General features: G+C 43.9%; 1 protein-coding gene across 1 annotated transcript in view; it reads right to left on the bottom strand.

The window, feature by feature from the left end:
• LOC149360318 (sodium-coupled monocarboxylate transporter 2-like) overlaps positions 1–16,095 on the bottom strand; it is an 80,700-nt gene that overhangs the window by 5,333 nt on the left and 59,272 nt on the right. The window contains exons 7-13 of the mRNA XM_089569238.1: positions 13,460–13,589; positions 10,964–11,052; positions 7,728–7,837; positions 5,687–5,754; positions 4,158–4,244; positions 1,445–1,617; positions 684–787 (exon numbers count right to left, since the gene is read on the bottom strand). Of these exons, the coding sequence (XP_089425364.1) occupies positions 684–787; positions 1,445–1,617; positions 4,158–4,244; positions 5,687–5,754; positions 7,728–7,837; positions 10,964–11,052; positions 13,460–13,589 (761 nt within the window). The remainder of the gene's footprint in view (positions 1–683; positions 788–1,444; positions 1,618–4,157; positions 4,245–5,686; positions 5,755–7,727; positions 7,838–10,963; positions 11,053–13,459; positions 13,590–16,095) is intronic.

Raw genomic sequence — 16,095 nt, 5'->3', positions numbered from 1 at the left:
AACGATTACTTATAGCAGCGACAGTTAACCTGTACGTGCACAGTTAGAGCTTTCCAAAACAGTAAGGATGGCATACCAACTAGCCTCTGTAATAGCCCTTCTGTACGTCTGTTAAGACATGCCAGTTAAAGCGTACGGACTTGAATCCCCGTGTGAACGCGCAACACGAACCACCTCTGCAGGCTGAGATATTCGAAACTGGGTTAGGGCGCAGCAGGGTTTGCGGAGCTTCTTCCATGTGCGCACCCGTAAAAAACCGAGCGCCCTGCTGGGGACTCTTAAACGCATCCTTCTCCGTACGTGGGTTTCAAATCACCTCTTGAAGGCGATGCGGACGCCCAAGGTCATTCGTGACCTCCCACCCTCTTCTATCTCCCACTGTCCCTCTCCGTCTTTTCCTCAACAGTCAGAGGGGATGTTTCCCCTCTCCACTTTTTCGCCTGCCAAGCAAGACGGGTGACAGATAGCGCTGCGGTCGCTGACGACGACGACGCCAAACTAAGGAAGGAACTAACAGGAGCTAACACTTTAAAGGCGACCCTATTAATCCACGCTTACAGTGAAGTAACGGGTTTTATGTAAAGTACCTGCACCTGCTTGTATTAAATGCAAAGCAAACAGTAGAGGTCCACCTAGAATTACACGTTCTCCAGAAGCGTGCTCAGGGTGGACATATTTCTTACCAGTTGCTGCACTGACCAGTACTCCAATAATAATGGTTGCAAAAATGGCAAAGAAACTGGCCCACAAGTAGGAGATGCGGAAGAATATGAAGGTTTCTTGTGACCTGCACAAACGTTGGCAACACAGGCACAGATAACTAAGAAAGGATATTACCTACAATGTTTTAATTCGTTCACGCTCCACAAATGCCAATTGCTGTTTTTTTTTTGTATAAAAAGGATTTTGGAACAAGGAATATTGAAAATTTTCTAAGAAATATAAATCACAATATTATTGTTAAAAAAAATAGCCGTGGAATACGATAAATTTGATGCCTTGATCAGTCGCGAACACCTGCGCTTTTTTTTTGTTTCTTTGAAATTGGCTTCCGCAGTTGGATATTAAAGTCGGTACAGAGTTCCAAATGCTAGAAAATATCCGAGGCTCTTCAAGTGAGCATTTAGTGCAATGATCACTTCCCGGGTGCTCACCGAAAAGCGGAATCCTGTATGCTCTCAATCTCCGCGGCATATACCACATTTTCCGTGTGCAAAATACATCCCGGAGACCGGCAGCGATGGCTAAACAATAAAAATAAAGCCTTTTCTGGCTGCACGTAAAAGTCGCAAAAGTCGCTACCTTTAAACCATTCAGTAATTTGCATTTTTCTGTCAACACAGGCTCCATGCCTCTGCACGTATGCCAGCATTAGTAATTAGCGTGTGTTAGTAATCAATTTTCACTTATCGCACAGTGTCAGATGTCAACAAAGCACACTTACTCTGAGGAGGGAAGGGGATATGTAATGTTGTGTGCTAGCCCTATGGCACTTTCGTTGCCAGGGCAGTAGTCTAGAGACGATTCCATTCGGGGAGCTTTCCTTCCACTCTGAATAAATGTGGCGATATGGCAAACTTGGTACACAACCACAGCAAGTGTCGCCACACCGGCCCCCTGTGTGAAAATATGAATAAACCTACAGTCAGTGAATTCATTTCCCATTGAATCAATTTATATGTCCAACATAAAAAATGGTTGAATTGGCTGTTTTAGCGCCCCCTGAATTCCGGTGGGAATTGGATGTGGATGACTTCGCGTTGAGGAAGTGGATGTAAGATCTCTCAGGCAACGAGATGAATTTCTTCTTAACCGTAACGTGTTTTCTCGACAGTACGATTTATAGAAAAATAAATCTACTGTCCAGACACTCATAAGCTTGAAGGATAAGCTAATTGATAATATTGAACAAAGAATGCTTATGATCAGCTGTTTTAGTTTTAAACAGATTTTGACTTCACAGATAACAGCATTCTGGCCATCATATCATAAAATATATGGTTTACGTAGAGTGCCCCGTGAATTAATTACTAGCTAGTTAGGTAAGTGATGATAACTTTTAAAAACCCGAGGTGTATCACCTGGAACACTTCAGCTACAGAAACGTGTGCTGCGTGACCCAAAGTTAGGTAATTATTATTTCTTGTTGTATGAAAAGTATATTATACATATATGTGGCTCACAAGAATTAATAGTGTATAGAAATGGCACCAGTGTAATTTTTGCTTGTAGTGACATTTCAAGAAAACTGTAGTGTAAGTAAGCGGCTAAATTTGTTACAGTGGTGAGAAAACCTGAGCTGCAGTTATATGCAGCTAATATCCTGTTTAAGCCAGGTAAAAAACAATCCAAAAGAAAGTTAGTATTATAAAAACTAGCGCTGTAAAAGCTTGAGGTAAGGAAACAAATGTTACTAGGCATCTGGTTGAAAGAAATATTATCTTGGAACACACACATGTCTTACCTGCATAAAGAGTTTTCTAGGAACGCAGCGCTCATCTACAGAATAGAACAATTAATTCCATTGTAGTTTAAAAACTGCTATGCGACATTTGGTTTTCGCTAAACATTTTAAGGGACATTGTATGAGGCGCAACAGACAATTCCTACCAAAGCAAATTTTGAATCTTAGAAAAAAGTGCTCTATTTCAGTGGTCAACTTGTCAAGGACTTCAGGCGTACATAAGAACATCTGCGTTATTTTGAACACTATTTCATGCTCTGCGCACCAGATATACTTTAAGAAATTCGCATGTATACAAAAAGAAAAGATATACATGCAACCACATGATTGAAATGATGGCGGATAAAATTTCAGACGTCCCACAGATCCTACCCCTAAATGAGAACAAACTATAAGAGAAACAATTGCTTGTCTGCTGAACAGTAGATGTATTTATAAATTTAAATAAGTTTATTTGTTAATAGTTGTTTTCAGGCCAGGCCTGATTCTTGTTGGTGTTTCAGAAATATTGATGATATTTGGTCACTTGAATTATTCTTGCTGTAATTAACTTTCTACCGCTATTCAAATCTGCCGCTTTTGTTTTAGTGCTTGTCATTCTCTATTTTACTATACATTATGAATTTCTGACTCCAAAGTTTTTTATTTTGAATTATTTTAGCGTTTACAAGCATTAAAGTGGTCGCACTTTAAAATTTCAGCAGTGGCTATATATCGTGCCCGTGGTTTCTGATTTGTGAGCAAAGCTTTGTCCTTAAAGCGTAAGCAAATACTCCAGTAAATTTTTGTGTGATAGGTCGCTTTACTTTAAATGATAGAAATATATCGCTTGCGCTGTTGGTTTTATGCATGAGGCACCGGGGCCCTCCGTCATGCATCCACATGTCTTTAGCCCGGTCCTTTCATCGTACAACGATGCAGCAAATAAAATATTCAACAAATCATTGCGGCACGCGTAGCTCCTACTTTGAAAAAGAAAGTTATCTGTTATTGAAACCTCACAACCCCTGTAAGCGCAATTAAACACCCACGAATTGCTACTCGTCACAGGGCAAGTTTTCTTCTATCATGAGCACAAGCGCGTTCCTTGATCCGTTAATCTTTCGATAACGATTTCTAGGCATCGTTACGTGTCCTTTATTCGCGGAAGTGATATTTTTATAGCCGTGACTTTTCAGGAAGCATATCACCATTATCAATTAACAGCATATCACGATAGCCAGCATAACGATTTCTCAGTATTATCAAATGTGTATTGCGGCAGAACACTCAACTACCGGTACTACCTGCAGCGAGCCCTATGCGACAATGATTTGAACATGAAACAGCTTGAGCACTGGCACCGAGGGTTTCGGGCTCGTTTAATAGTCTGAAGATAGCGGTATCGGTCCCGCCATTGGCTACCGCATTTCAATGGGGCCGGAATGCAGACAAGCCTTGTCCTGTGCGATGATGGTTAACGCTGAAGATTCCCCTATCCCAGAAATTAATCTGGAGCCCTCCACATCAGCATCCCTCATAGCCCGCGTGCAGGTTTGGAATGTTAACCCACATGCAATATATCGTCCCACTGCGTCATTGACTTCAGCGCTGTCTCTGGCAACACTCTAGGATGTAAATATGCGTCGATGTCTTCAACAGTAGGCAAACAATGTGGAAGCGGTGAATTAATCTCGGCCGTACTAGCACTTACCTTAGAGTGAACAAAAGGAAACAAGACAGCAAGAAGACACAATCCAACGAACGGCGCTGTGATACCATTGTACACCATTAAGAAAGCCTGGAAGACACGGGGAAGAAAAATTGTAGACACAGAGCTCTACGAACCCGGAGAATGTTGCAAGTTACATAGAATGTAAATTTACAGAATGGATGATCTTTATATATAGAGTTCATGCACTAAAGAAGAAAGAGTACAACAGCTACAGCTGAACTCTAAAAGATTACTGGCCCTTTAGAGTCTCCTCCACGTCGTCGCTCAGAATACACATTCATTAAAATTGTACTCTCTGGTTTAATGCAAGTAGAGGCGTGAGAAAAACTAGAGACCGCGCAACGGTTGCAGAACTGCTTGTCAGCGCTCTCTGATGTCGCTTATCTATTGTCAGGATACGCGCAGTGCGTCATCCCTATTATGCTGGCCTGTTCGGATAGGCATCTCCGTCGGACATAGATTTCTTTTTTTTTTTTGGCAGAAAAGCCGCAAGCGACAGACTAGCGCGATGGTAGGCCATCTGGGCGAGCGAGCCAGCGCACGCAAGCCCTGCCTTTAAATATCTATTTCAAGTCACTAATTTATCACACCTGGGTGCGCAGGTTCTACTTGTCGGTCTGCGCGAATACTGAGCGAACGACCACTGGGGCGAGAAATTTGGCCCTGTGCAGCATTTTGCAAGCTAAGCTCAAATATGATTCGTCTTTACCGTGCCGTACCATTAGAAGCCGTGCCGATGTCCATTTTTTGCTTACGGATTTAGACTAAGATATCAATAACTCGCGCTTGTTCCCTGACCCAGTCCGCTGTCACGCCTATCATTTTCCTTTCCATAGCTGGCTAAGCTGCCCTCAGGGCTGCTTGTATGACTTTTAGCGAGAACAAAGCATCATTCCGCATTCTAGTGCCTATGTTTCAATCTCTGTACGCAACAATATTTCTACCATGTAACCTCACTCTCCTGAAGAGTGAATGCAGTTGATGCTAGTATTAGTGGTTAAAATAATAGCTTTGCTGCTTTCTCGACTAGCACGTATGGTTTCTTTTGCTGTCGTATCATTTCTCGGCACTACCTTGTTCGGTTATTGTTTTCACGCTTTTTAAAATACATCCACTTAAAAGTGCGCCCTTCATATAACGGATCAGAAGGGTTCATATTTTTCACTTATACATTTTATATATATTTCAATTTGACACGAAGGTGCACCGAAAGAGCTTAACGAGAGCACATAGGGACTCGACTGTTCACGCGCTCTGTTTCGCATGCATTGTGTCAGTGAACAAAAGCCATTTGTTAATCCACATAACAAGAATTTTCAAGAATGGAAATCCATAAAAAACTTTCAACCAATTCATGTCAAGAAAAAAAGTTATTTTGTCAAAGAGTTGATTTCTACTGCGTTTTCCTTATCTGGTGCTTTCAAATGTAAAGAACAATCGACTTTTAAACGCTGAAAAATCAGAGCATCAGAAGGACTCCCTGGAAACAAATTCCTCACTTGGCTTACCCTGGTCACGGAACCTATGTGCACGCAAAGTGTGCTGTAGATTGTCATGAAGATGCCCAAGCCTACCACTGGAAGACAGAAGAAGTCAACAATATCAAATCAGTACTGTTCATAGCCTCCGATATTTACAGTAACCTAGGCATTAAGGAAAGTTCGACTGACGTAGTACAAAGCCGCTGAGTATTACAACACGAGACTCAGCGCATTTGTACTACAGCTATGGAATACCAACTAGACCTAGTTGTCGCATTGTTAAGTTCGACTGTGCTATTTTCAGAAAAGCTCTGATCAGTACACTACCATCAGACAGAATGCAGTCCTATCCTACGTACTGCTGGTAGAAAGATTTGAAATATCCTTTCGTTGCCACTTTTTCTGCTCTATATTCGGGATACGCATATTTTATGCTGAATATGCCACGCTTTCTTGTGAACAGTAGCTACGCGCCTCTACGCCCTGTTAAGAGGGCGTTGTGCATTTATCAGCGTGTCACCAGATTGCGGTTTTTGCTTTTTTTATGTACTGTGTATTCATTCTAAATATGCCTACAGTGGTGTGTGCGTGCTTTACCGTTTATAGCTGCAATTACTATTGTCAGATTTTGTTTCTTGGTGCACTGTATTTAGAGCAGAAAAAGCGCTCGAATCTGCACCTAATTTATTCAGGTGTTCTTTTGGCATTGTGTCATGCACAGTAAATGCTTCTCTAAATCATTCTTGCAGCGACCTCACGCGACTGGAGCCACCTTTCCGCATATGTGTTGTTGGCCTTAATAATTACGAGTACTTCCGCGAAGCATTAGCTAGCGTTCTATACATATTCTGGTGCTTTTTAACATTCATCCAGACAACTTTATTTATATCTTCATTTTTGTATATTTAGCACTCTCCTCTGTAATGTATCTTGCCCTGCGTGGCTTAATGAGTAAATAGATATATAAAAAGATTGATTGAGCTTAAAAAGGAGTACAGACAAAGTTTTTGGTGTCCATTCTATTGCCTTGAAAGAGGCCTGTGCGAATTGTAATCACGAAAATGAGCTCGGAACATCAGGGCGCAAGTGAACAATTAATTAAACGATTTTGCACCGGCAGTTTAGGTCTCGATCGGCGCCAGCGCTGAGGTGCACAGTGACGTCATAGTCGACCGGCTCACTTGGAAAACCCCATTTTTGATGATGTCGACGCCGCCGGCAAGCTCTGATTGTTATTGTGTACAACCATTTGATTCCGTGACGAGTCAAGCGCACCTTGACTTGACTCTGTGGGGGTGGAAATGCCGAGCGGTTCCTGAGACAACATTCAGAATCGTAATAAATTATACGCGACTGAACGCACATAATTTATGTATCATAATTTAGCATAACTAAAACTTTCAAGGTGGCATATCCTTACACCCATCAAATAAATGATATAATTTCGCGTCTGAAACTTTGGGTCTGTACTCCTCTAAAATTGTTCTTCATTTAGAAAAGAGATACCAATTCAGGAGACAGAGAGAGAGAGAGAGTTGCATGCTGGGTGCATCCCGATCGATGTTTATCTCTGCATCAAGGCTGCTTTTGATTCTGTTTTCCACCACGCCGTTGTCTCAAGCTTAAACACTCAGCGGAGTAGAGTTCGTTCCAGGATATATTCTTTACTTGTTTCATAAGCGAAAAATGCGCACATGGCCGGACCGATATAACTGCTAGACAGTTCCGTAACATTCCCACAGCTTCAAGGCACAGTACTCCTGTTTCACTTCTTCAAGATATGGACATGGTGTGTAATAAGTTCTCAGGCCACAGGGTATGCTTTTGAGCCGTTCAGTGCAGCATTAGCATGCTCCCAAATCTCAAGATCTCGGTGGACGGTAGAAAAATTAGGATTGTTACCTCTCCTAAGCTTACAAGCTTACAGGGGTCATAACTGCCAGAATATGCTGCTTAGAAGACGACTTCTGGCAGGAAACTTTTTGTACACCGAGTACGAACGCACTAATAAAACACAAAATTTCAATTCACTCTAATGTACTCGCGGAAAGAAATAAAACTATCGTACCTGTTCCCCGTGTAATCCATAGGACATGCTTCTCTGCATTCTTGTATCGATAGGCAATCACATCCACGTACAGGATAGCCGCTTGTGAGTTTATAGTGGAGGAGACTGTACTAGAAGAGAAAGCAAAGCGACAAGAAAGACTGAATCCGCTTGATTAAAATAGGCCCATGAAAACAGGCTCATTTGACAGTTCGCGGAAAAAGTGCGGGTAGGAAGCTGGCTTGCTTATTCGCAGAAAATAGTATGACGACGCGAAAAAAAAAAAAAAACCTGAACAAAGCGACGCGTGCAAAGCAAGGCACAACAAAATACAAACGGCGCGTTGTGATGTAAAATCCTCTATTTCCATACGAAACCGAGCACCGAACACAAGCTAATTTTTACCGACTGCACGCAACAATACTGCCCATTCAGCACACTGTTTCAGTCAACTCACGAGCCCATTGTGAACTTCAACGGGATTGCCGTGAAGCAGGGTTGTGTTTTCGAAACGAGAGGATGGTTTCGTGATAAAAGCTCCGTTACTGTGACTTCATGAAACTGGTTGCAATAAGCGCGCTTCCGTTGGGCTAGCCTCCTCAAAATCAAGTTTGACAGAAGTCCCCAGCACACGGGAAAAAAGAAATTATCTCGGTTTAGTCACTTGCTTGTCCGGCCTGATATTCTGCGAACAGGTGGCATTTGGTGCACAGTTTTGTTTTATAGAGGTACGATTGGGGGAGGGGGACTTTCCTGATTCGATCAGAATCATTTGCTAAATCCTCATCGTTGGCACCTACCGAGAAACAAACGAGGTTTTGCAGGAATGGAACGAGTAGCGTGATCTCGCGCCTACTGGAAGAACCACCGCGACCGCCGCTGTAGCCAGGTGCCGCTACCGCTGCAGTTGCTGCGACTGTTAGTTGTTTTCTTTCACCGTCGCTGCAGACGGGGGAGTTCAACGAATAATTCCGACCGTATTAGGTAAGTACATCTCTCAAACGTACTACGAAACAAAACTGGCCGCTGCGGTACCTAACCAGTCAAGGTGCTCGGCTGCTGACCAAACAAACGCGGGTTCGATACCGGCCGCGGCGGTCGCACTTCGATGGAGGCGAAATGCAAAAGGCCCGTGTACTGTGCGACGTCAATGCACGCGCCCCAGGTGGTCGAAATTGCCCGGAGCCCTCCACTTTGGCGTCTCTGATAGCCTGAGTCGTTTTAACAATAAATTTAATAATAATTTATTAAAACCAAAAATCATAAACAAAACTTATCGCCATATGCAATCACTGTGGGAATTTCGAGCCCGAGCAAGCTCTCTTCGCCGTCGCTGTCATCGCCACCGACATCATAATGGCGCCGCGGTCGAAACGATATCATATGCTGCGACCTCGGTCAACTATAGGTAACTTGGAATTAGGGTGCCTCGGCACATATTTCTTTGGGCTGCCTAGATACAAGGAAGGCCATCGAGGCACCCTACCTGCAATGAGCCAGACAGTGCCATTGATGTGCTTACTGGAGTGCGGCGTTCAGCGCCACCAACGCCACCAACGACGAACTTGGAGCGGCTGGTGCGGCCTGGTTGCTTTGGATGCAGACGTCGGGCAGTTGAGCTTCACAAGGTCGCAGTGATCGTTTTTTAATACGAAATTGATTGATTGATTGATTGATTGATTGATTGATTGATTGATTGATTGATTGATTGATTGATTGATTGATTGATTGATTGAACGCATTTTATTCACTAAATGTTAGCATGTGGGCGGGCCGCCTAGTCCGGTAGTCCACGGGTTATTGCTGCTGCGCTGGCCCTCCCCACCAGCCAGTGCTGACGGTCAGGATCATCGCTGGGCAGAACGTCCCAAAGCGACTAAGGCTGTGAGGGAGGAAGAACTGAACGGCAAGGGCCTCATAGTGAAACGCCTGTCGTAACGAAATAACCACGCCTGCGACGTTGAAATTCACTTCATTCACTATAAATAACAAATGTGTTTGTGCATGCAGCTGCATGTAAATTTTGCAACACATTTTTCTTCTTTTTTCTTTTCGTTGCCATGCTCTGTATGATGTGTCCCTTGTTACAGAAGGCTGACGCTCAGTCAGGCATATTGTTGCCTTTTCGTCAACCTCCTTGACAACTGGGTTTTTGCCCAAATAAACTCAACTTCGTATACACGCGTCATTCAAAATTTCGGGAAAACGTTTCAAGGCCCCTTAAGTTGCGCAAATTGCCTGGGCAAACCTGCGCTCTCTGATATTTAGAAGCAGCAGTTCCGCCGGATGAATAAGTGAAGATTATGGGTATGCGCCAGATAGCTAATCAACGGCTTAAGCAGAAACCTTTATTAATCCGAAGGCATTACTAGGTTATGTCGGCGGCTTTCTGTGTCACCAGCGATTCTGGGAAACTATGAAGAGATATTGTCTCAAAAGTGGTTATAATCGAAGGAGGATGATGTGGGGATGCGGCGCAAAAATTTTGATACCGCTCGGAACATTAATTAATTAATTAGAGCCAAGAAAGCGACCAAAAGTACGCTTGTTCGGGGCTAGAGTGGCGCGAAATTTGAATCGCCGGAAGTGCAATGCCACGTGACACACCATGTGATGTACCACGTACTTGGCCCACGGGACCGGAAATGTGGGTGGAGCCAACGCACGGCGCGAAATTTCAATGTTCGGAATGGGTACCGCGTTGAGTTAATCGAAATATAATCAATAATAACAAATTATAGAAACTGCACTAGTAAATGAAGACGAATTCAGGAGCATTAGAGTGAATTAAGGCGGATTAAGTATAAATTAAGGTGGATTAATGTGGGTGTAATGTACATTCCAGTAAATCAGTTGTGAATTAATTGCGAATTAAATTATTAAATTCTAATTTAAGTGAATTAAATGGATTAATTGTGGATTAATTCAGTCAAAATTGTGAATTAAGTGAATTGAATGTGAATGAAACGGAGTAATTGTGAATAAAATACGAATTAATTACAGAGTAAGCAGCATTAACAATGCGTTAAGGTGAATTATCTGAATCGGTTGTCAGACGCGACATCACAATCGACATAGAGACAAAGAGGAGTAATTAGAGGCGGCGAGGAGTAATTAGAGGCGGCGAGGAGGCGTCAATACGGTTTCCGTAGGGCCCTCTAACGTTTTTAGTTTTCTCAACAGAACTCGTACGCGTGACCCTGTGACGTTTAGAAAGAAGCAGTATATAACCACTGATTTCAACGCAAGACGCTTACCTTGTCGCAGCACTGACGATACCCGCGAGAAATAGTCCAACCAGCCCAGGTACGTGCACGAGGTGAACATTTATGTAATATGGTAAGATCTGAAATGAAAAATAATAAGTTTAAGAATTTCTTTTGACCAGTGACACCACCAGGTGCTGCAGCGCACCTAGTAATTATTTGCGTAGTCGCACGAATCAAGTCAAATAAAAACAAAAACAGAATACGCACTACAGACGCTATTCATGTGACGTCACGGGCGCCATTTTGTTGTCCGGCGCGTAGCTTCATCAGTGGAGGCCGGAGCAGGAGGCGATACTCCCATTAGACGCGCCTGCAGCCCTATGCATTGCTCGACAGACAACAAAATGGCCGCCGCTGTGACGTCAGTGAATACTGCCTATAGGGGACAACAGTCCCCAGGATACCTGAGCGGGAACCAAAGCCGATATCTCTGCTATCAATTAGTGTCTCGTGACCGCACTTGTTGAGGTGAAAGCCTGAATAATGTCATCTTTTCTGTGATAGACAAATGAGGCGGCGGTTGACATCTTACTTGGAAAACCAGTGCTCCCCTTCTTTTTACTAGTCTATATTCTCTTGTAACTAGTAGTAGCCTTCTTCTTCTTCGTATTCTACCTATTCAAAAGACACGTGACTGTTGATGTTGCTTAAGACATTAGCTAGGTCGTTGTACTACATTCATACAGTCTGTCACTGATGTACATAGTGAAATTAATGTGAGCCATTCGTTTTTTAGAGAGTTGTAGCGATCCCATGTCGCCCTTACTGGCGCTCCACGCCTCGCCACTTACTCCGCATATTGTTATACCCGGAGAAGGTTTGCAGCATCCTTAGGCGCCGGTTTCTGGAACTTCGTGCCGTGTTGAAACTCAGTTAGAACGCAGCCCTCGGCCTGCGTGCCCCTTCTGTCGATGCGCCCTGGAGCTTGTAGGGAAAAAGCCCTGTCTCCTAAAGCGTGGTGAACCGGACGACACTGATGCCGACGACGATGCCAAGAATCTATCTACCAGGGCACAGTTTGATGCTCAAGGGCAGGCCGCGGGAGGAGCGTTCACGTTGGCTACTGCTAATTTGGCTTCAGAATCCATCGAACAAGAAGTGGAGGTCGTCTCCGATATTTGGCGCATCAGTGCCGTTGGTCTCTCACCATCACGTGGTTTCCACTAATCTTGTGTACGTCGCCCGCAACACTCTTTGGATTGAGGCCTTCTCATTGCCCGACATCAAAACATCTACAGTGAAGTCCACATTTATAAAAGGATGGATCTCCAACTTCGGCCTGCCCAGCACTGTCACGACGAATCGAAGCCCTCCAACAAAAACATGCTTTAAAGAATTTACACTGGAAGGAAAATTAGCTGCAAAACATTCCCACACAGAGAAATTTGAGGAAAACTGAAAATTACGTTTTCCTCCAGAACTACAGAGTGCCTTTGAATGCGCATGCAGTCTTAGTAAGAGTGGCATGTCAGCTAAGAGGACCGTAAATAATACTGGAAGACGTGCGACGAATATTAGAAGTTCGGACAGTGGTAAAAATTTTCATTGCCCCTCAAACCGAGTTCATTAAAACTATTACTTTACAAAACATTGGTCCGCTCTACATTGCAATATGCTTCATCGGTGTGGAACCCTGGGGTCGAATCTCTCATTTCTGACTTAGAATCAGTTAAAAACCGCGGTTGTCGTTTCATATATTTCCAACTATCATCGTACTAGTAGTGTAGCTGCGATGGAAGGAAACCTTTCCCTACCACTTCTTTTCCATCGCAGGTCAATAGCTTCACTATGTACTTTTCACAAAATTTATCATAATCCTTATCTTAAATACAAGGTCACGCATTCATCACCGCCTCAAAGTTTGGATCCCTCTTTGTCGTACAAGATGTTTTCATGATTCATTCATACCCGGAACTGGTGTTAGCTGGAATCACCTTCCCCATAATATTGCTGTAATTACTGATACTGCTGCATTTCGTAACGCTGTTATTAATTTTATATAAGTGTGTCTATAACCTCGTTTTAATTTATTAGCTGCTGTTTTCTTTTGTGTTTTGTTTTGTGCAATGCTGCCTTTTGTTAATGCTGTTATTGATTGTATATCAATGTGTGCTGCAACTATATTCATTTTTTTTAGCTGCTGTTCTTGTTTTTTGTACTTGTATGTTATTCCAACTCCCCTCTGTAACATCTAACGGCCCTGAGGGTAACTAAATAAATGAATAAACTGCATTCAGAGTACGTGGAAAGGTCACACCGCAAGAAGAACCCGCCAGTAAGAAACCGGTTCGCTCGGATGCAGGCTGCCTAAACAGCATTGCCAATCGTTCAGACAGCATTCGTAGCAGGAGTTCTCGGCAGCGAAAGGGAGTTAAAGAAATCAAACCAATTTTCTGGGATGTGCTACATCTGCGAGTTAAGTTGTGCATTCTGTTTACATTCGCCAAAAGAAAAAGTGAGCCCCACAGGGGACTCCACCCTCACCTGATCGATGCTTTGAATTCTTCCCAAGAGGGCAGGGTCACAGCCGCGGAACCAGACGGTCAACGCAACTCCGAGGAAAAGGCCGGTAAAGTAGAACAGAACAAGAAGCAGTGCACTTGCGCAAGCGGTCCTGCGAGAAAGAGTGGTCTCAGAGCTAAGCAGCAAGAAGAGAGTGTCTAGTCACAGCTGTTAACAAGGTGCCGAGAGCATCGGAAATTGTTTTTTCAGAGCAGCCAGACTTCGAGAGTTTGCTGTCCAGCGGCAACCCGGTTCTCCGGAGAGAACTGGTCATCCATGCCCAGCGAGCAGCCAAGCTCAGCGGTGCCGTGGAATAGGGGAGCCGACCTCTGTTGATCGTAATAACTTGTAAAATAGAGCAAATAAAGTTTATCCTATCCTATCCTATCCTATCCTATCCTATCCTATCCTATCCTATCCTATCCTATCCTATCCTATCCTATCCTATCCTATCCTATCCTATCCTATCCTATCCTATCCTATCCTATCCTATCCTATCCTATACTATCCTATCCTATCCTATCCTATCCTATCCTATCCTATCCTATCCTATCGGCGATGTGAATGATCATTTACCTGCACTCATAGCGCTTCACTTGCTTTCACTTTCGAGTTAAACAAAATAATAAGATGAAAATCATTGAAACCAACTCGATAAATCATGTCGCTACACCTGCTGTTGAGCTTGCCCCCTGGACTGTTGTGAACTGGCCAGAGTGACCGTCTGGCACTCTTTCCAAGCGTTTCTACGGTTACAAAAGGGAACAGGGCTGCGCTTAGCTTTCTATGCAATCACTTTACCAGCCTTTTTTCCCCCGAGCAGCACTTCGTTGCACGACTGCATATAAGGCTAAGACATGGAGACATGGTTTCGTTTGGAGCCATTCACTGAATAAGCCGTCGTGGTGGCTCAGTAGTTAGGGTACCTGGCTGCTGACCCGAAAGGCATGGGTTCGATCCCGGCTGCGGCGGTCGCATTTCAATGGAGGCGAAAGGCTAGAGGCCCGTGTACTGTGCGATGTCAGTGCCCGTTAAAGAACCCCACGTGGCCGAAGTTATCCGGACCCTTCTACTACGGCGTCCCTCACAGCCTGAGTCGCATGGGGCATTAAATCCTATAAAACAAAACGAAACCATTCACTGGAAATCATGTGCAGATCTTGAATTTGATATACTTTAAGAGGAATCAAAATAATGTTGATGCAGGTGCTTATCCACACAACTCTCTCTCAGAGAACAAGGCTCCTAACTCGTGGCACTCGACCTCCGCATCCATGCGTTTGGAACGTTGCATCTCTCTCTGGGGCCGCAGGGCATAAACTCGAACAGCTATGTGAACGCTTTCTTGGGAATAATCTTTCGCTGGAATAAAAGATACCTACATAGCCTGTCTCCTCTTCATCGGCTTAAGAGATTCCTTAAAGGGGAATTTTCGAGCAAACACATTTTTTCTGGCTTGCAACAGTGCAAGGAGTGTTATATCGTGTAGGGGCTGCCAAAAATGGTATTATGGCACATGAAAAGCAGTGATCGTTAAATACAAAGATTGCACAGCCACACATCGTTGCCACTTGTGTGTCGCACGGGATCATGATGGTGGTTTAAGATAGCTCCAGCAATGCACGCTGCAGCAGGCTAGTATAAACGCATTTGATATTCTACCACTTCAGACATGGCAGTTGCGCGAAACACACACAGACACAAGACAGGTTACGGGACGAGCGCGAACTTACAACTGATTTTAATCAAAAAAGCCCAGCACATATTTAAGGAAAGAAAATAGAATGCACTTTGAGCATGTGCATCGAAATTATACATAATGTGGCAATCAGTAGCATACTAAGGCCTGAACTTACATCACCTTATCGAGAAGGGCTACCTCACTATTGTACAGTGCAACCGAAGAATCACTGATGCATGCTTCTCCTCTATTCTTTATGAAATACGCTTCCATCACTTCACGCGCGATTGAATCTCGACTCTTGCCTAGAACTCTAATCTCAATAAGCCTTGGCCGACAGTGACTACAGGACAGGCAATGCTTTGCCAAATTGGATCCCTCCCCCGTTGTTAGCGATAACCCATGTTCCCGTGCACGATCGTTCAAGTAGCGTCCAGTCTGACCTACGTACGTTTTTCCACAAGTCAGTGGTATGTCGTAGACAACTCCGACGGCGCATTCCGCAAAGGGCCTAGCGTGCTTGTCACAATCACTTTTCTTTGTTCCTTGATTGGTGATGCGGGGGCATAGCTTTGCCAGTTTGGACTGTGCTGTAAACACCATTGGCACACTGTACTTTCCCGCCACCTTCTTCAGGATGTGTGACACTTTGTGCACGTACGGCATAAATACTGGTCTTGCTTTGCTTTCAGCCCTTTGCCGCGCTTTCCCTTTCATCTTTTGCAGTAGTGTCTCAGCCACAGCCGCCACGATCGCACTGGGGAAACCGGCAGATAAAATCCTGCTGACCTTATCATTAAAACTTTCCTGCATTCTGTGAGGCCACGATTTCATGAGGGCAGACTCTAGACACAGAGCAGCAATCCCTCTCTTAACAGTTTTTGAGTGCTCCGAACTATATATAAGGTAGCAGACCTTTTTGGGCTCTAGGACGGTA

Source organism: Amblyomma mixtum, chromosome 2 (genome assembly GCF_055824585.1).
Source record: "Amblyomma mixtum isolate Tamu chromosome 2, ASM5582458v1, whole genome shotgun sequence".
NCBI classification, from domain to species: domain Eukaryota; kingdom Metazoa; phylum Arthropoda; class Arachnida; order Ixodida; family Ixodidae; genus Amblyomma; species Amblyomma mixtum.
This window is presented reverse-complemented; position numbering and strand designations above follow the sequence as displayed.